The 21,983-nt window shown below is 39.0% G+C and overlaps 1 protein-coding gene across 1 annotated transcript in view; it reads right to left on the reverse strand.

The window, feature by feature from the left end:
• The window catches only part of foxj3 (forkhead box J3), a 111,856-nt gene that overhangs the window by 29,677 nt on the left and 60,196 nt on the right, over positions 1-21,983 (reverse strand). The window contains exons 3-4 of the mRNA XM_014998698.2: positions 6,645-6,719; positions 2,095-2,178 (exon numbers count right to left, since the gene is read on the reverse strand). Coding sequence (XP_014854184.2) covers positions 2,095-2,178; positions 6,645-6,719 — 159 coding nt within the window. The remainder of the gene's footprint in view (positions 1-2,094; positions 2,179-6,644; positions 6,720-21,983) is intronic.

The following is a 21,983-nucleotide window of genomic DNA, read 5'->3' on the forward strand; positions in this document are numbered from 1 at the left end:
GGGGAGGGGTTTAAACACAGAGCGTTTGTATTACAGAAAAACATTCTCTTCACTTTGTGCGCTCTTTTGTGTCGCACTCAAATGAGCAGGACTGCATCAGAAGGGCTTTGCTGTAAACTGACGGTAAAGCTGCATTTTGCATCATGTCTATATGAACATATCAGACAAATGTGTGATTTATGCACACTAGTGTCCTTAATCAGCTTAATCAATTGCTTTAACACACCGTGTGTGTACAGCGATGCTCCAGAGTCAGGCTAATGCAAAGCGTGTATTTAATAACCTGCAGATATATGTACAAGTGTAAAAAACTCATGCATAATTACTTATGGTATGGCTGCCAATAGTTCTAGGTTTTACTGATGTATTTGAGCTGTGCTCTCTTCCAGAGCTGGATCATTATAAACTAAACTGCAGTGGTTCTGATTAATAAAATCTGATTGCACAATACACCTAAAGACTCAGATGTTTACATACAGCCTCACCAATGTTTGGATAAAATGTCCAGAACAACCTGAAGAAAAAACAAACTTTTTGCAATCAACAAATTCTAACATATTTCTTGATAGTTATTTGACAACTGCTAAGCCTAATTAAAGCTGAGCTGAAGTCAGTTTTTTAAAAAAGGTGAAAAGATTGTTTTGAGCGACACACTTATAGTTGAATTGTTAATTATGGTATATTTTATGTATTCATCAGCTTTCTGTATAATCCATAATTCATTTTTTAACACTAAATATGTTAAATCTGTCATATATTTCAATCAGTTTTTCTTGCATGTGGATTTTAAAGATGAACCACAGAGAGAGCAGCTGTATGTAAAGTTCTAGAAAAGTGAAATTAGGTTCCTCCTGTAACATTAATATACTCTGTTTTTGTCTTTTTTAAACAATATTTATCATATCTTTGGGGTTTGTTGTCCTGCTAGAAGTAAGGATGGGCAAAAAGGCATACAAATAAAATCTCAGATTTTTTTCCATACCAGATTTTGATTTCAAATTTTCATTGATTTCTCTTATTTTGTGCCAAAAAAAGAAATTGCAAATGACAAAAAATATTTTCAAAAAGTTTTTTTTTTTTTCAATCATCCCTGTGAATTGTAATTTTTGTATAATCCTAAAAATATAGTCATAATATTAGCAGAATAAAGACACAATTTTATCAGAAGAACATCTTAAAATTTTGAGGAAAAAAGTCATTTTAATTAAAAAAAAACCTTGGATAAATAATTTATTTTTCATGTTGAAGTTCTCATAAAATGATTTCTTCATTTTCCTGATATTTCAACTTTATTCTGGTAATATTAATACTTTGTTCTAGTATTATTGTGTCATATGACCTTATTCTAATAAAAAAAAAATAGGAAAAATAGCCGGCCCTCTTAAATTGTTGCAGAGTTGACCTGAGTTCAAAGTTCACATAAAAAGAAGCTGTGGAACAGCTTGTCAAACCAGATGGTGGGTTTTGGATATGCTGACATTATTCTGAACTATAGAAACACAAGGAGTGTATTGGTGAAAAAAACCCAGATTTTCAAAAAAAATTCCCAAACTGAAACTTATATGAAAATAAATTGAGAAACCAAAGTCTAGACTAAAAATAAGTCTAGACTTGTTTTTATTTTCAGGATCCCAGAGTCCCTGGTGCCCATCTCCAGCAGTTGTTGGAGATGGACAGGTTGGGTTCAACCTATCCAGGTACATCCTGGACAGGTTGAACCCAGCCAACCTACCAGTCATGTTTTTGGACGGAGCACCTGGAGAAAACCCGTCCATGGACAATCCATAAACCAAGTGGATTTCCAGATACCAAGTCCTTCATACGCTGGAACTTCTTTGAAAACCAGTACAAATGTCCCCAGTCAAGTGAGTTTAATGTCATCATTGAATGTACACAGAAATAAGGCACTTATCGAAACCTAATCAATCAATCAACCTGGTTTGGATTCTGATGAAGAATGTTTATGAACCTTTGACCGAAATTGTCAAATGTGGTGAGATGTACACACCAATAAAAGCTGAACCAAGCTGATCTCAACACTTGAATTAAGGACGGATGCAGAAGGAGTTTTCTTTTGGATTTGAAGCGACTCACCCGCTCTCCAGACCGTGGCCTCTTCTTTGGCCGAGTCGGCAAAGCGTCCTCCTTCGGGTTGGTGTCAATGGCCCAGTAGGAGCCCTGCAGACAAAACAGCAGATCTGTGAGACGATACCAAGGATTGTTTTCATAACTTTATTACAGTGGTCTACAAACAATGTGTGTACAGCCAGGCAGGAAACCAAGAAAAGGAAGTCAGGAAGTTTCCCCTCTGCCTTCACCGTCTGCGCTATCAGCCGAAATCTTTATTGGAGCTGATAGTCGAGTGGTTAAAGGTTGTGCCGAGTGTAGGAGGTCTTTGTTAGGAAGAAAGGCTGGGCTTTCTCTCCTCGCTGAGCGGCAGCGGAGGGCGGCTGCTGGTGGTAAAATGTTAAGCCTTTCCTGCAGCTGTGCTTCCTCGGCCTCAGGTACTGAACCCAGAGCGAGTGCTGCTGCCAAGGATGAAGAAAATAGGCTCAGCAATCAAGGTAGCGCTCGCCTCGCCGTGCTGCTCCCTTCAAAGTCTGAGCAAGGCTAATGGAGAAGAGGGAACTCTACCACCAACCTGCATTATTTACCTTTCCATTTGGCCTCAATTAATTTATTTTTCAATAGCGTTCCACCTGGAAGGCAACAGGAATAACGCTCAGCTTTATAAAGATTCCTACCCTAAGGCTGTATGGGTTGTGAATTTGTTTTCAATATTTTTCACAATTCCTGATACGATCTCAACTGCCGAGAGGAAATAAGATCAGCGCCTTGGAAATCACTTCCTTAACAGAGAGAATAATTGATATTTCCATAGGAGATTCTCAGAACAACAGAACCCAGAACCGCAGCAAACACATCGCTTTGCTCTGGTTACACCAGCCAGTGTGTTATTTTCACAGCTCTCACACACCAAGGCTGGATCTGGTGGGTTTAAATTCTAACTTTGAGAATGTGTGCAGCTTTGGGGTCAATTAACATTGTCCTCGGAGGATAAATAATTCACACTACAAATAAGCAAACACATGGATACTCCTATATAGATATGGGCCATGGCTGAATAAACCACACGCTCTGATGAAAGGTTCAACTAGACACGAAAAAAAGTTTTGACAAAATCTCTACATTTGATCTTTTCTCAAACTGCAGTGGTTAAAAATCGGCAAAACGGACAGAACGCTTCCTAGTTTTTTGTCGCAGACAAAGCTGGGCTTGGTTGCTGTTTCTTTTAATTGAGAGAGCAAGAGGAATAAGTTAACCCTCATGGGATGGGAGTTTCTGCATTTCCCTCCACTCAACCCAAGAGAGTTTGCAGGAAAAAAAAGAATAATATATAAAGACTCATTAAATTATTCACAAATACAGCAGTATACTGTAGCAATGCCAAGTCAAGTGTGTCGAAGTCTGGGGCAAAAACAGAGCAAAGCCGCAGCGTTCTCTGTGGTCAGAAGACGAAGGAGGTAAAGTTTGTTTGTTTTGTTCAATGAAAACAGATCCCAACAGCAGATCTCCTCTTCCTCCAAATGACACAGCTCATTTTCATGCGTTAGCATAAATTACGTCACCTGCTTCCTCTTTTTAATGTAAATTTCAGAGCGACAAACAAACAAGAATGAAGCCGTAGCTCAATTAAAATGAGGATTGTTACAGGCAGACTTCACATTGCGTTTCTTACCTCTGCATGTGCACAGTACTAATCGTCATCTCTTACACCATCTCACTGACAGGGAGCGACATGACTCTCCTATCTCGTGCAACCAGCAGTTCTCATATTCCTGCCACATTACAATATTGATGCAACATATCAAGACCGGCTAGCAGCTCTTTGAAGTTGTCTTCAGGGGGGGAAAGGCAGTGAGGAAAATTCCAAATTAAACATTAAGGATGCGAACATGTTGGCCATGCATTTGGAATGGGATCCATACTGCAATAGATTATTTTGTATTTAGTGGAGCAGCTCCCAGGAGTGTCAATATCAGAGGATTACAGCAAAACATGAAATTAGCATTCAGTCCCCATCCTCTACACAGCCTGGTGTAGCTCTTCACGCGTGTGTTGGTGTGTGCATATAATTATTTGTGTTGCTGCCTGAGCATATGTAGTGTGTGTTCTGGCAGGACATAGATGATATCTGGGTTTGGGTGCATATAACTGGACCTATGCACACCGTCACCATACAGGTGAAGCTCAATAAATTAAATCATCATTTAATGGCTTATTTGAGTAATTGGGCAATTTTTTTGTATATAGGTTAATTACTAACAGCAATATATTTAAAGTTAATTAAAGTTGAAGATCATTATTTAAAGCTTTAAAAAAATCATGCTGAAAGACTGTTCACAGGGTGCTGTACTACAGCATATCAATGAAAAGATGAGTGGAAGGAGAAAGTGTCCAAAAGCAATTGAGATGTAATTGCAGCCTTAAGATTGTGAATCATAACCCATTCGAGAAGTAGCCATGTCTGCAGACAAAGTAGGTGTTTCTAAAGGGAAGCGTTTTTCATGAGCCACACCTGATTAGATGAAATTAATATCTGTAATTGGACTTTATTTTGAAGAAACATTACTAGATTCCTTCTCTGGCAACAGACTTTCATTTAATTATCTAATTTCCCAAGCTGAACGTCATAACTATTAGAAGACTTATTAAGCACTTAGATATGATAACGGCAGGTCACGTCTAATCCTGCCCCTCTTAACAGAACATCCAGTCACATTTTAATATAAGAGCATCAACAAAATCACAGTGCTCTAATAACCAGTGGTCTGCAACCTACTCCAAGTAAACAACCATTCATTTGCTGTGACATGAGCTCAAAGTGTGACACTACAGCTGGCTTACTAAAGGATCGTGTTTAAAAATAATAATGGATAAGTGGCTTAAGACTGGGTCACTGAAAAGAAAACCTGAAGATACTGGTGGAAAGTTTCTCAGGGTGAGTTTCAGAGCTTTTGTTTTTGAACATTATTATGAAACACATACGCCACAGGCATCAAGATCTAGGTCTGCGCCCCATGCTGACTAACTGCATTTGAACACCTAAAGTAAAATTATTTACATTGAGCTTATCCTACTGGCTGAAATAAAGTGTTTATTTTTGCCAAAGCAACTCAAGTCTATTTTTCTTTCATTATGCTTCTAATTACAAACAGCCCTAAAATGGTATTAGTGCACACAATTTTTTTGATTTCCATGTGTTTTCCATCATTGGAAAGCTTAGAATCCACAATTTCATAATGTGTAAATAACTCAAAATGCCCCAAGTTGTTCATGGTTTTATCCAAAGCAGAGCCACCCTTCACATTAGGATGAACAAAGACAGTGAGTTAAGAGACTAATATTTTCATTTCAGGTTTTATATATTAAGATTATGTGTTATTGTGGGGGCAATTTCATATTAGGTGGTTTGTGAATGTTTGCCAAGTGGTCCTGTGCCTGAAAACGTTTGAGAAACACTGCTTCTTAGTGATCCTGATTTCATCTTCCAGCAGGATTTGGTACCTGGCCACATTGCCAGAAGCACCAAACCCATGTTGACCTTTAGTGACCATGGTATCACTGTGCAGCATTGACCCAACGCTGGTCTGACTTAAACCCCATAGAGAAACAATGGAGAAACATGAGATAACAGAGTCAACAATGCTAACAAGATGAAGATCAGTGTTAAAGCAACCTTGGCTTTTTTAGCACCTCAGCAGCCATGCCTCGCTGCACTGATGCAATAATTCATGCGAAAAGAGTCAAACATGCTGTATAATACAGAGACACTGTTCAGTCAGTTCATATTTTTATATGAAAATAATCCTTTTTTGATTAGTCTGATGTAAAATAATATCACCAAAATAAACAAAAATAAACGCTTGAAATATTCATATTCCTCTGTGTGGGTAATGAATTTATTACATATCTGAGTTTATCCTAAAGACGGTCTAGGTTACCGAGTTGCCCCTGTGAGTCGGGGTCTTTAAACCCCCTCGCAGTCCATCAGGGGATCGTTCTCATCAGGCTGATGTCGCTTGAGATTGGGAAGTAGATCGAGCTAAAATAGCAACAGTAGGTGGTCCTACTGAGATTTAAATGTCAAATTAACATGGACTATATATTCTTATACAGAGGAGGAAAACAGGAGGAGAGCTGAGCTGGAAACAAAGGAGAGCAGATTTTTTTGTTGTTGTTTTTTAATACTTCAGGGACGATCGTTTCTGGAATCGTTCTGCCCTTCTACACTTTTCTGTCCAAAACTTTTACTTCATATATCTACATCTACTGCCTGTGTTGGTTTAAAAATAATAATAAATTAAACATCCATTTCATTTCACATTTAAAATGCATGTGTGTGACGTTCATAAGAAAATGAGCATTCCTTTCGTTTTCAGTCTGTCAGAGTCCTGGCAGTCATTCAAAGGTAACATTTTTCTACCAGGGAGAGCATGACACACACACCCCAAAAATGTTTCAGCTGTGTGTTCAGCCAACAGAGTCTGCTTAGTTGAAATTTAACACATTTTCTCTTTTTCCCCCCCTCACTTGCATGCAGTCTTTAACTGACCGTGATTAAAATAATCTGTCAGTCTTACCTTTCCAGGGTCATCTTTGGAGCGAGGCACTTTGAGAAAACATTTGTTTAGCGACAGATTGTGCCGTATTGAGTTCTGTGAGGGAAAACAAAGAGAGAGAAAGGTGGCGAGGTAAGTAAACATATCAAAAATGCTGATTGTACAAAGTATTTCGTAACAAAGCAAAAACACGGGTGCCCATAGCAACGAGTTCACACACTTTTACATCTTTTTCCCCCCTATTGATTTACAGTCAAACAAGGGCTTAAAGGCTGTGAAACATAGATTTCATCTCATCCAATGAACTCCATTTGGGCTGCACATCATATCAAATTCCACGGGTGCCAGAAATAGGAGCATGAAGGAATCCCACACTGGGATGGCTGCTGATAGCAAGGCCTGATATTAATTAATGCTCTAGCATCCTCCTGTGGGGGCTGGAAATAAATTATGTAGATCATTCTGAAAGTTAACTCATTACTGTGTTACGAGCTGGTCCACACTGGTGGTTTGGGAGATGCATCCAGCTGCCTGATATGAAAGGAGGGATGGGTTTAAGAAACCATGCAGGTTAGATTGCAGACTCTTGGTCCCCCAGCAGCAGAAAGACCCCCCAGGCCGCCACCCCATGAACCAGCTGCAGCCAGACCACCGGAGGGCTCGACATCACCAGTGGATCTGCATCCACTCCACTTCATGGGCCGGCATTGACTTATGGTCACAATGAAATGCAAAGGATAAGCCGAGAGAGGCGCTCTGTGAGAGACAGACGAGAGACTCCACATTTTTCATGTTAGCGTTTCAGACCTTTACAGACTTGAATCAGTCAGGTTCTCAGTGCCAGGAAGGAATACAAATAAGAGTTTACTGCTGGTATTTAGGTCAGGCTTTAACTATAGAACCTGTAAGGATGAATGATTTATGGAAACATAGATGGAAAGATGAGCGAAAGGAACAAACAATAACGTATGGCTGGATGGACATGGAAATGAACCAATGACCAGCAGAATGGATCAATGCATGGACTGATGGAGTCAGACATTGGGACAGGAAATGAAATGTTTACGATTTCCCATACTTAACACTTAACCAGACATGAAAAGTAATAAAATTTAATGCTTTTCTAGACATAGAGATAAGTTCCCACTGATTCATCATAAAAGTTAACCACATCATTGGAGAGAGAAATGTTGTAAATCCCACTGACTAAACCTCTGAATGACCACAATTCAGCCAACATGGCTCTTTAATACATACTTATGGCTTGGTGAAATATTCAAGGATGGGCATTATGTATTTTCCACATAATGCCATTTTGTAGCACAACCAAGAAACTATGTTACCCTCAGCTGTAATGAAAAGGATGTACATGTCAAATTTTACTTCACATCATAGCCATATCTGACACCTTCAAATTGGGGCTCTGTCTCTTTAAAAACCTTCTAACTTTTCTAACACTTCAGTAAGTCAACACAAAAACCATGCCATACATAGATACAATTTACAACCGTTCTTAGGAGTGTTGTAGCTCCTATGATAAGCTCAGCAGACATATGGCTCCACCTGGTGCTGCTGCCGCTAGTCTGCAGGAGCCGAGTGCTCTGCGAGTTGGCAGCTGGGTTGGAGTCTGCAGCTGAGAGGAGGAGCTTTGTGGAAATGGGTGAAATAGACACCTCCAATTGGTTGCCAGAGGAGATTCAATGATTTCTGAAACATTCAAGAAAGAATCCAAGCAACACTCCAGGTATGTTTTTGATGAGGGATTAGCATTAAAGCATGATGAAAAGCTCCAAAAAGTTGACTTTTCATAATACCACCCCCTTAAACAATTCTGAGGATCAAAACAGATATAAATCACCTTTAGTATGAGACAGACTTTACAGCACGAAAGGGCAACCCTCATCACCTCCAAGCTACAGTCATCCTCCACTGTGTAGGATTCAGTGATTATTATTTCTTTAGTAAATCAGCTCTTTCAAGGCTCTGGCTTTTGTGACTGAAATATTGAATTTCTCCCAACCAGAGAAAGGCCTATATGCCGCCATGGGCTAAAACTGAGATTTCAGATTGCATATTGACACTTACATTTTAGTATTCACTAAAAGGTAATTTCACTTAAAGAAAAAGATAACTACTCTCTTGCACAGAAACAGAGTAAACAGTTCAAGGCGATAACTGTGCTGCTGCTTTCATTTGAGTTCATTTTGGACATCAGAGCTACTAAAGTAAAAAGTAAAAAGAAATATTTGGAGTGGATTGTCACACTGTATGTTGTAAAATTCACAACTAGTGATGTTCCAGCACTGACAATAAATTGGGTTTTCAATATTACAGGACGGGAGATTTGCATCGTGGATGTGCAACAGACAAACCTACAGCAAATGCATGACGCTACCATGTCAATATGGATCAAAATCTGAGCAATGTCTCTGGCAGCTTGCTGAATTCATACAATGAAGAATCAGGGAGTTCTGAGCACAAAAGGAGGACCAACCCACTTCTGGTAAGGTGTACCGGCTGTGGAGGGTAAATGTTTATAATAAAACGTTAAATCTCAGAATGCTTTTGTACTGAAGCACGACAAAATTAAGATCAGCTCAGCCCATCCAAAGAAGACCAGAAACAGACAGAACAAGGAAGTTCTAGTTATTTTGGCATATTTTTTAAAACAAAAGTTGTACAATTTTCCAGCCTCAAATTATACAACTTTTGGACCATTTTAAATATTCATCTGAGCGAATGGGTAGACAGGTGGACAAACATTGAGAGATGGCTGACATTATAATCTATACATTTTAAACAAGAAACAAAAAAGTGTAAAAGTCACACTAGTTACAGCTTATTTAAACCATCATGTTGACAATTGGACAGTTAAGTTTATTTTACATAATTTTTTAAAAATAAAAAATTTGCAAAATGATGTAGTAAAATTAAAGACATGAAAAATCCTTTCCTCACACCATGATAATGTTATGGACACCTCATAGCATTATTATTTTGGCCATATGGCTCTCTGAGCTTCACATCGAGATAAGGAAGTGCTCAGGGTTGCACTGTGATCAGAACTCTGTGGTCTGAACGTAATTAAGCCACGGGCGCCTCACTTTTCCTACCAAGTGAGATTGTGTACAGCTGTGAAGCAGAAAAAAATAAAATAAAATCCAAGCCTGCAGAATCAGATCTCAAATGTCATGCAGACTTGACAAATAGATCCACCGAGACCCCGGTAACCTGAAGACTCCAGGGCAGCCGAGGTAAACGGTTAACCTTATTGTTGTGTGTTTGCTGATGCAGGCCGCTTGAACCAACTCTGGCATCTTTGCAAAATACAGCATGAAGATAAATGTTTTGTTCTTCTGGTTGCATTTCCTCCCCTACTCCAACAATAGTAAAGCCTCAGCTTGGATGAACACAGCAAAGTGCCTCATCATGCATAGTGGAGAGTGACAAACAGATAAGACGTTCTCTGCTTGGTCAGCCAGATGCTACTTGGAATCCCTGAAATGTGTGAAACCAGTGAGGATCTGATGGGACAGTTTCTAAAACAAGCTTTACATTTCCACAGAACCACAAGTACTCCACAGACATTTTCCTCCACAGTCTGCGTCTAAAAATGGGGGCCACCTAATGCCACGCAGATGGGAGGTGAAGAGAGGTGGCTCGTTCCATTAAGGAACGTCTGTTTGTTCTAAATCATTGATACAGTCAAGCGGGAGTGGCTTGGTGCAACATCAGAAGTTTATTTTTTAATGAACCATGCTTTCCTGCTCTGCTATGCTCCTGCTGGGCCATAAGAGATGAAAAACTAAGGATATAGTAAGCAGGTCTGTGCAAAGTACAAAGTTTCTACACAACTTTCATGAAAACCCCCACCGCAAACTATTGCCCTAAAACCTCCAGAGTTCCAGGTCTTTATTTTAAAACCTGCTGAAAAAATGTCACTATGAAACTACAGCAGATCTTCCTATAGTATGCAGGCTTTAAATATGTAGCATATTTAAATGGAACGGCGAAGATTACGATAAAGAAGGCTAAAGAAAACTAAAAGTCCGCCTCTACACCTGCAGAAAGAGAAAAAAAACACATTGGAAGGGCGTCTAAAAATAGATATAAGGAAAGAAAGACAGAAGATTGGAGTAAGCTTCTCATAATAAGCAATTAATCAATTGGGCAAATTTGTTTACACAGACATAATCCATTCTATTTATCGTTTTGGTTGGGATGTTTTATTTTAGGTATTTAAAATATGTTCCAGTTCTAGTGTGAAGTGGATTTCACAAAACTAAAGTTCGTCAGTGATTGAGAGGGCAAACTTGCATTTTTATGCCATTGTTAACACATTACTTGAAAATGGTCTCAAAATAACAATGTTATCGTTTATGGCAATACATTACTGGGGTAATTTATCATTCAGTAAAATTTGTTATTGTGACAGAGCTAGATAGGATACAATCAAGGGAGGAAAGCAGGACGAGCATGATGGACAAAGGGACACGAGCCAAGAAACAAAAAGAAAGAAGGAACACAATGGGAATAAAGTCTTGATATTCACTTTTTTTAAGACACTTTTCCCCCCATACATATCCAGACCTGAAAGATGCTGCAATCACATTCCAGACTTGTGTAGGGACCCCGGAGACAGCAGGTTATCAGCAGATATGAAGCAGGTATGCAGATCTTCGGCGGAGGGAAATTAAGTAGGAGGAAGAGGTCAGAAGGTGTTAGCAGACGTACACAGAGTGAGAGAGACAGAGCTCTCTGCAGGGGGTCTCGCCCAAGTGCAGCCTAGTATCTTACCTGCAACCCCCACAGAGTTCTCTACATCCAACCTTAGAGTGAGCCTTTGAGTGTGTGTATGTGGGATACCTCCTACACACCTTGAAAGCCACGTGTGCACACAGGAACGTGTCTCCGAACAAATGGCGGTGATTTAACTCACCAGGACAGTAGTGGAGGCGTAGGCAGCTCCGCCCTCACAGCCAGCACCCCCCCCCCCTTCCCGCTGAGAAGCGCCGCAGCTCGGCAGAAGGGCCGCCAGGGAAAAAGGAGGTCAGGCTGACCTCTGAGCTCGGCGTGTCAAACGTTCAGAGAGAAGCTGAAGGGACAGGCCGTGTCAGAGCCCTGCTCCTCACAGCTGGGGAGGAAGAGGCGCCCCGCGCACCCGGCCAGGAACCCAGGGGAGAAAACTCAGCAGGCTGCTTATACTTTATACAGACGAGCGTATACACAAATACACCAGCCATGACGTATAGGCGACGAAGACCAGCAACTGAGGGAGAGGAAGGCCTCGCAGACTGGGCCGATGTGAATAAATCAATGCCACTCTATGTTTGAGCTCTTGCCAGCTTCCCACCATCTATTTGTAACTTCATGCCTCCGGACAGAGCGTAAAGAAGAGAAGGCTTTATTCAATCAACGCTCGGTTATTCAGTTAGAAGTCGGAAATTTAACTGTCAGTCTGTAAATGCAAGATTACCCGAGGCAGTTCCGAGGCCATGCAAGAGTTTGAGATGATAAAAGTAAAAAAAAAAAAAAAAAAAAAAACCTCAAATGACAATCTCAGGGAACATAAGGGCAAAATCAAAATATTTTACTTTATTGCCAGAAAATCTAAAAATATAGAAATTATGGTACATAAATCAAAACAAGCACTTTTATCACTTTTAGTTTTTAGCAACTCTTCTGACACAAAAAGGCCTTTGAGTCTCACTCTCAAAACCGAATTATGCACGCATGTTATGGATGATGAAGTGCATGCAACAATTGTTTGGATTCAGATGTTCAGCTCTTTTTGGGCTATGGTTGCCACTAAATACTTCTTGTATTAACTATCAATGTGTGCTGTGCAGAAGCGTTTTACCCATGTGTTATTTGTCACTCTGATATTCCAGTTGTTTTTTTCTCGTTTTCTGCAGGTGCAGAGGCAGACTTCTAGTTTTCTTGTATTATCTTTATCTGTCTTTATTGTCATTTCTGCTGTTTCCCAATAACATTTTGCCCCGCCTCTCTTCCTTTCTTTTGCCTCTCTGTGTCCAATGTATTTAAAATAACCTACAACACTAAAAGAAAAGAAGTCTTGATACCAGTACAATCAGAAAGATGTCAGGTGAGTTTAACTTCCATAGAGGATCGTGTGGAGGAAAGAAACTTTTGCTTTGCAGAAAAAAAACATGAAATTTGACAGAGAGAACATAGAGAAAGACCAGAACTTCTGAAATCATGTTCTTTGGACAGATAAGTCTATATGTTTGAAATAAACCAAATACTTAATCCCAGAAAAAGGCCCTCATACCAACTGGAAAGTATGGAGCTGGAACCATATCAGAGGTGCATAAGCAGAAAGCAGGAAAAAAAAGAAGAAAAAACACTAAAGCTTGAATCCTGTGGTATGATAACAACTTAAGACACACCCATAAAAACACTCAGGACTGGCTGAGTGTTAAGTGCAAGTCCAAATCTTGATGTTATTGATATGATGTAGGGTGAAACAGGCTGTACATGCGAAAAACTGCTTAAATATCTTAAAAGTGAGAAACTTTCCTAAGACCGTCAGAGACTGGCAGAAGGCTACAAGAAGCATCTCACTAAAACTCATTATTATAGACGGTAGCATTAGCTTTTAGAGCGCAGGGTGTCCTAGGTTTTTACAAAGTAAAAATTGATGTTTAAGCTATTTGATGAGGTTGTTTAAGGGCTATAGAATGTTTCTAATTGTAAAAGTAATGTCCATAACAAGAGCTGCTCAGACACGAGGCAAAAATAAATAAAAAATACGCAGAACTGAATTAAAATTTTGGAAATATAGTCATAAGAGTGTGTAAACTAATGTACATCATTAGGTTGCCACTGAAATAACATAAAAATCTGAAACATTAAAAAACAAATCCTTTCATCAATAAAGGAAAACTAGATAGAAAGAAAGCACCACAGGGTTTTTGGAAGAGGAAAAACAGCTGGGTCGTTTCACCAAATCTACGAGCTTTTCTGAAGAACTGGTGCAGTGAGTGGAACCGAAGCAACACTTATGCAAGCTGTGCTGGTTGGAAAACAGGAGCCGAGTTTCTGACCTGACAACAGGTCTGAATGGAACGGGGATGTGAAAGACTCGAGAGCTAGTACCGAGGAGGATGTGTTCAAAAGCAGCCTTTGAAGGAAGATCTTTGAGGTCAATGAAGGAGAGAGAGGGAAGTAAGACACAAACAGAGAAGGGGAAATGAAAGAAAGATAAGGATAGGTCTGTTTTAATTAAAAACTGTGGTTTTTCAATGAGATGATCTTGAGCCTTGGCACAAAAGAGTGACCTGTGTCAAAGTCAAAGCGGTGAAATATTATGCAAGCCTGTCGAACACAATGAGTTTCTGCTTTATTATAGTGAAGGCATCAAGAATAAAACTGTTTTTTTTTACAGTTTAAGCTCAAGAGGCATAGAAAAAAAGACTAACCCTGCTTAAAATAAAATCAAACCAGAGTTAAAGTTCAATAGAATATAAGTGTCAAACATATAAACCCAGACTTCCTTTTCTAAAAGTATCCGTACCATTTGAACTCTGATTTACATTATAAGAACAAACGTCACTGTAATTTGTTAGAGCAGATCAACGCAAAGTACTTTTGCTCATCTCCTTTTACTAAACTGCATCTAATTAGTAGGGCTCATAATTATGATGAATAAATTTGCTAGAATGGCTCAGTTATGCCCAGACTGAAATACAGCTTTTACCAATCTTTACAGACGTACTAGATTCAATCAGATTGAGCTCCTGTGTAAAGAAAGATGGGCAAAATGTTAGCGTAGTGCATTTGTAAAGTTTCAAGAGATATACCCAAAAGAGCTGCAGTGGAACGGTAACAATAATTAATTCACAAGTATTATTATCTTTAGTAGTATTATTATTAGTTATTATTATTATTCATTCTACCCCAGGGGTAGAATGAAAGTACCTGCACACCACACATTAGATTTTTATACATTTCTGTGTTGGTTAATCACAAAAAAAAAATCCCAATAAAATACACTGAAGCTCAAACAAAACCAAAAAAAAAGAATCAAGGGGTGTGAATATGTTTGAGGCGCTGCAGGTCTCCTCCCAAAAAGAAACAGATCTTTGTAGAGAACAAGGCCACACTAAAGTCACCGGTGAGTGAATCAGAACCGATACAGTAACACATTCACATGCGCGCTGCAACACAAAGGCACACCGGTACATGACTGTATTTTTAGGCCTTTGGTATTTCGTAAGGACCCTGTGACATGCCCACCAACACAGAATGTAGTCCTCAGCCTCGGGGATGTGCACCCGGACCAGGGAATGTAGCACCTTCACTGTCTATTTGTAGTGGGTGTGGGAAGGCATGTGGGATGCCACAGCATTTACTCAGCCAGGGTTAGGGAGAAAAAGGCTCAGACAGGCGGGTAGAGGAGGTTTGCTCACGTAGAAATCACAATCACAAGAGCTCTGATACCGCTTCAACCCTGTCCTGCGATTATAAAGGTTGTTTTTAGTATTCAGTTTTATAAATATAAGGCCATTATTGAAACCTTGCTGTTTTAAGAGCGGCGCGCTACAAGAATGGCTTATAAAATTGCTTGTGTTGGTGTTGAGCACTTCTAAAAGAAATACTTACTACAGTTAACAGAGATTTCTCAGTATGAACCTTTTTTCTTCATCATAAAGGTATAGCTGAGATGCCTGCCAAAGCTCGCTGCCCAGTGTACCACAAAACCTGCATTTATCAAAGTCGAGAGACCTAAAGCTCACACTCAAATGCCAATGAAGTCAACTATAACGATTTTCACCTTTCATGTTTTTCCCCATCCATCTTCAAAGGCATTTGATCTGCCTCCCTTGGCATCTCGTAGCTGCGTGTTGGCATGCCTGGTTTAAAACCTCTCACTCTCTGATCTTTAAGCACTTGTATGTTGATTAAATAAAACATGAAGCGCTTGCTTACCAGCTGAAAAAAATATATACATATTTACGTGGGTCAAATCTGTCATAAACATACATAAACAAACTTGTTAGTGCAAAGAGCGCTCAAGTTCAACATCCACAGAAGACTGGGACAGAAGGTCAGAGGAAATTAAAATAAAGAAATCAAACTGATGACTGAATTTTGCCATCTGCACCTTTGTTATCTTCTGTCAGACTCTGAGGCATTATAGTAATTAAAACTCAACAGCCACTTTTGCAGAAGTACATGACACTATGGGGAAATTGTGTTTCCCCCATCCCCCTCAACAGGGGGCATTTGGCAAAATTAAACTCATTTTTCATAGCAGGACTCATTTAGTGAACGCAATACATGCAAGAAAGAAATTAGTCTGATAAGGGATTACATGGGAACTTTAGAAGCTGTCAAAGTAGTGGCAGGAGAAATGTGGAACATCATAGATACAACTGGTAAATGCTCAGTCGTTTTTGTTTTCATAAAAAACAGCGAAGATATGAAAGGTCTGCATCAGCTGTCTCCATGCAGAAGGTAAAAAGCGTAGCTACAGTAGGAGCTTCTGACTAAACCTCCGAAGCAAATACAGCATCATCCAAGTGTCCAAACTCCCCTTGAACTTTCTAAGATTTTGTCACATTGCAGCCATAAACTTAGTGTATTTCATTGTGATTTTAAAATTTGAGGTAATGCATAGTTTTGATGCAGGACAAAAATGATGCATGAGTTTAGTGTTTGTTTTAGACAAAGAAGTCTGTACTGTTTCGTATTCAGCTCCATTTGAGTCGGTACCTTGTAGAAACCGTATGATTAGGGTGGATTTTCTGATGGAAGGTGGAGGTTTTCTGGCTGATCGGCAATTACAATCTTTAAAAAGCCTGACCTGTCGATTCTGATTTTGGACAATACCAATTTTTTTCGTCTGAAATGTTGTTAAATGAGGCAATAAAGTCACAGAGTTGGTAACAGTGGGGTGACTATTGTTAACTGCAAGCATGTGGACATGACCTGGTGGGCCAGTCTTTCAGTAAAACCTCTCTGGGCAGAGAGAAATAGATGAGTGATTGGATTTTAGACCTTTGCTGAGGTAGATAAGATCACTGGATAAAATCGGCTTCACACGAGTATCAACCAATCAGATTTTACCAGGAAAAAAGAAAAAGGGAAACCTTCCCGTACTTCCAGTGTTACATAAAATACCAATATTACACACCGTTTGTGGCTGCTACTTGATACAGAAAGATTGAGGAGGTGATAATATTTATTTTAACGTTAACATGACCAATTCCCAATGTTCTTACAGGACCTCACCTTCTCCATATTAACCAGCAACTGATACAGATTAACCACAGAACCTGAACACAGCAGAAGTGGATCTGCTCTGCCTCATTGTGCAGAAGTCTTCAACATCATGCAAGCAAAACGATCGAATTTCATCAGCCAAGTAATTTTGTTCTGGGTAATTCAAGGATACTGCAACTTACTGAGCTCCAACAATAGGCTGAGCTAACAAAAAAGCCCCATAGTTCCCTCATGGCTTCTAAGAAGTTTATGAATGCTGCACCAAGGATGTTCCCTTTTCAACAGAGGCAACGGGGTTAAAGACCAAAATTTCTACCACAAATGCTCTGAACTCAATTTCGCTAAGGCACTGCATCCAGATTCCTTTTTCAAACACATTTACTTTTTTTTTTTTATTTAAGGCCAACCTTGCAATAAAAATAAACCAAGAGAAATTCTAGAGAGGGAAAAAAGCCTTGTGCATTATTTTCCAGTTGCACTCAAGGTTACAACGCTGACTTGAATGCGACATTTGAAATTCGAGCATTCCCCTTTTAAATTGGGAGTCGATCACTGTAGATGTGAAAAGCTGTGGGGAAAATTCCCTTAATGCAACGCTGAATGGCAGGTCACACCACCACAAAAGCCCTGAGGCACTCGCATGAGGCCTATTTGATCAAAGTCACTCAAAAAGCTATCAGTCTTTGTCTCCTTTGCTTTTTTTGCAATATTTTTGTGTCTCCTCCACCCCCATCTCACTCAAATGAAACCACACAGAATAAAAATGCTTTGTGCAACCTCTGGTGTTGCCAAACTTGCTCCGCTATTGCATGCTGCAGCGTGTAGAATTGTAGCATGATTCCATTAAGTGGGTTATTACAGAACATCCCTGACCTCTAACATGATGATTGTCCAGACAACTTCGGAAATAGGTAGCTCTAAGTGACGCAAACGCAGCACAGCGGCGCAGCAATCAAAGTTTACAAGAAACACCAAGTCAAACATGGAGACAGACTCAAATGAAAACATAAGAACATCACTACAAAAATGTTAAAATGTGGAAGATTCTTAAAAATACATCAAAATGTCAAACTGCAGATTAAAAATATGGCTTTGAATATCTGAAACAAAATCACAACTACGTATACATCAGACAGTTTTCCTATAATCAGCTCAGATCATTACTCATAAGGTTCCATGAGAAAAAAAATTACATTTTCTAGAAAATATTGGTAAATATTAGGTATCGGACATAGCAGCTATATTATCAGAAATCAATACTGGCCTAAATCACAACCATGAATCCATAGTTATATTTTTAAAAAGGATCTGAAAACTAGTAGGGCAGACCTAAAAGAAAACTGAAAAAAGGCTGATCTGTTTAGGATTTAATGATTATATTTGATAAAGGTAATAAATAAATTACGGAGGTTTGCAACTTGATGCTCTGACAACAAGCTGCATTGAGCAATGTTTTAAAGTGTAATAAATAGTAGATTTAGCAGATTTTGCTACATGCTTCATGCAATATATGTCTAATATTTCCACAAATGACACTAAGAGTTTAATACATATATTTTTACAAAGCCATTTTTTCAATAGGTTGCAAACTAATTTTGCTTTTTTACATACTTTTCAATAAAAGCTGATTGAAGAATCGAACATCTGTTGAACCTAAAGACAAAAATAAAATTGTTTTTAATTGAAAAATCTAAACTGTTTAAGAGTAGATCTTAATTTACTTGAAAGGGACATGTTGCTTTTGTGGCTCTGAACTAAATTTGTTCAGCAGACTGAAGGTAAAAAAGGCTCTCGGTGTTGTAAAGGCTGCCGATCGTGGCATTAGATGAAACTGAGTGGATCCTGTGAGTTTCTGCTAAATTACAATTTGTCTTAATTTGGCTAAATGGGAGATCTGTTCAAGGAAAATAAAATTATGTAATTTTTTCTACAAGTTTCTCAAATCCAGTCTAATTAATATTACTTGAGATGCGCCCATTCATCTCCCAGAGTCAGGAATTGATTGATTTTCACTTGATCACCTGATCAAACGCTGAAGAATATTTGTCTTGCCTAGTTATTAAAATTAAGAAGAACTCAGACTGGACTCAGTCTGTGGACACAAACCAAATGAATTTGTTTATTTTTAGAGTAAAACAAATCACTGCATATAGCTGAGGCTGATGCTTTGCTGCAGTACTCCTTTTCCCTTGGATTCAGCAAACGACATTGTCATCTTTCAGCCTGATGAGTGCACTTCATTTTAATAATTTAAAACGAGTAAAAATATTGCTGCATTAAATCCACGCACCTGCTCAGTGAACACATATTGGTAACCTGCTCCCTCAAAGGCTGCACAAAGCTGTAAATCGAGTGAGTGATGCTGGGTCGCCCTCCCTTCCTCCGCGACTGCAGAGGCAGCGCAAGGCCGTGAAAGATTGGAAGCAAAGTGACGTCCTCCGGTTTATCCTCCCTGAAAGCCTTCGCATGCTCTCAGTTCCACATGAGAGATCTGATGAAAGCCGTTTGTCAGTACGCCACTTAATTATCAGCCAGAAGAGGAGCCTCTGATGCCTTCCTCTGACGACGGGCTTACAGCCGCACGCCGACAATGGGCCACGCTAACAATGAACAACAGAGCTGCTCATAATGACGATGGGATGGTGCCAGCTATCCACTTCAGAGTCAAAGAAATGGGGAACCTAACACAAAGAGTGGTTTCCACTTCAAATTCAAAGTTTTTTCCAGCTCATTAGAAGCCTGTGTAATGAAATATTTCAGAGGACTGGAAGTGTTACAGAAGAGCCAGATGATGTTTTGACCTTTTGTTTCTGCCTGTCTGCACAAAGGTGTTCAATATGCGTGGAAACATCAGTGTGAACTTAAAAATAGTCGTATGAACTCCTTTGACCTGCTACTTCTCCTCGTTCTTTTGACTGTAGAGCTTGTTAATATCTAAACATGAGCTTACGAGGAGAGGAGAGGCTCGTCTCTTGTTTTCATCCTGCAGCTCAACTCTTACAGAGACTGAAGTCAAGTCAAGTTCCTGGAAATGTTTGGCCTGAAGCCTTTACTTTGGAGGAAACAGTAAGACATTTATTATTGTGTGCATTAATGTGATACGATTCACAGCTGCTCATTTACCAGAGGCATGAGCATTTAGTGACAAAGGGCAATTATTCAACACTAACCTGGGATTTCCAATGGTATTCAGGCAGTAAAAAGTGTTTATTACATTTATGAAACATGTAAAAAAAAATAAAAAAAGGTTGTTTTCTCTGTATGGTATGGTGCTTTTCCAAGAATATTCTCAACTAAATGCCCCCAAAAAAGATCTAATTTAAATAAATTGCTTCAGCTGGTAGGAATTAATTGAATTAAGTTCATCTAAAGAATTTGACAACTTTATAAACTAAATTATTAATTTGGATACTTATTTCAGTGCTACCAACTTAAGTAATTTATTTAAGTTGGATAAACTACTCTTTTTTCAGTGTGGGACAGTGTCAACTCTCACATGCACGTGATGTAATGTTTTATGAATGCAAGAAAAAAAAGGAAATTCATGTCTTTTCCACTTATTTTTCTGCACTTGATAATCGAGTGTAATTTAATTTCTGACATCTGGATTAGATTATTTTACAACAATAAAATATTCTCTAAAATACAGTTTTTGATCCAAGATATATTTAGTTTGTAAAAAGAAAATGGTGACAGCACTCCGTTAGGCATTTAAACCAGAGTTGTTTCAGAAGCAAATCAAGAGGATGAACTCTGGGGAAAAAGTTCAAATTTCCAATTTTAAGATTGTGTAGGAACCTGTAGTTAATTAATTGGATCAAGAGAGAATGGATTACAATTATTCAATGTTAATTTAAGTTACATGATGCAGTAACAAAAGTACATAGTGAGCAGACAGTATGCTCACTTCTTCTCTTTAGAAGAAGTCTCTAAAGGAAGAGATAAATCCTGTGAAGTCGTAACTTAGCAAATGAATTTATAGAAGAAGGTTTTCAGCAGTTTTATGAACAATGAACTGGGTGTCTTTATCAATAAGCAGCTTCATAGCATTGTCTCGGGGGAACAGTTGTTTGAAATAATTATAAAATAAATTACAGAAGTGTGGCTAAAAGCACATTTTGTAAGGCGAGGACATTTCATCAATAATTTCTAATCACCTCACTCTTTAGTATTCGTGCAAGAGTTCAATTCAAATTGTAATAAAGCATTCCCTTTATATCAGATCTAAAATAAAATATGCTCCGACAGCCCTAAAACATACATTTTCCCAGGCGCTAGACCTCAAATAATCTACATAATATGCATCAGATTTGATTTCCTTCAGAAAGCGAATCACAGACCCACTCTATAGTCCATTAGCCAAGTTAATGCAGAGCTACCAGACTTGCTGACCCATTAATAATACATCGCAGTGGTCAAAAGAGGCCAGACACCTCTGTGCACCCTTTCATCCCTCTACATGGCCACATTAATGGACTAATTCAGATGCAATTAACTGGTGAGGAGAGGCTGTGGCCTTGTGGCTGGTGGAGCGCGAGCTGAAGGGGCTTAAAGTCAGGACTTGGATTATAATCACTGTGAACAAACACATGAACACACACAGACACAAAACTATTTACATACCATTAGAGGAGCGCTTCAACAGTCTGCTGAAAAACCTCAAGCAGCGTTTCCAACTCAATACCAAGAAGGAACGCCAAAACGCGACAAATTTTAAACCACAACACCTTCTGCACCAGCAGCACAATTTAAATTTGAGTCTTTTGTTTTCAAACAATTGTGCAAATATCATAAAAAGACAGAAGGACAAAAAAATACGACCTTCCAAGGGGGTCATAAGGACTGATCAAAGATGTGGAAGTAGCAGTAAAGTTGCTTAAGAAAGGAATATATAATAGGAATGTGGGAATAGCAGCAAACAGCCAGGTTTCAAGGTGACTTTGGCACATCTTATTCTTGCTGCAGCTGCAAGAGGTTCCAAATGGCATGTCTGAGCCAGAATGTGACTAATGAACCACAAGCCATTATATATGCCGAGACTAAAGTAACTGATGAGGATAATGAGTAATAAAGCTTCATCCAGGATTTCTGCAAGTTTCAGTTGGTTTAATT

The sequence above is a fragment of the Poecilia mexicana genome, unplaced genomic scaffold, assembly GCF_051168715.1.
Source record: "Poecilia mexicana isolate PSO_F unplaced genomic scaffold, ASM5116871v1 scaffold_5, whole genome shotgun sequence".
NCBI lineage: Eukaryota > Metazoa > Chordata > Actinopteri > Cyprinodontiformes > Poeciliidae > Poecilia > Poecilia mexicana.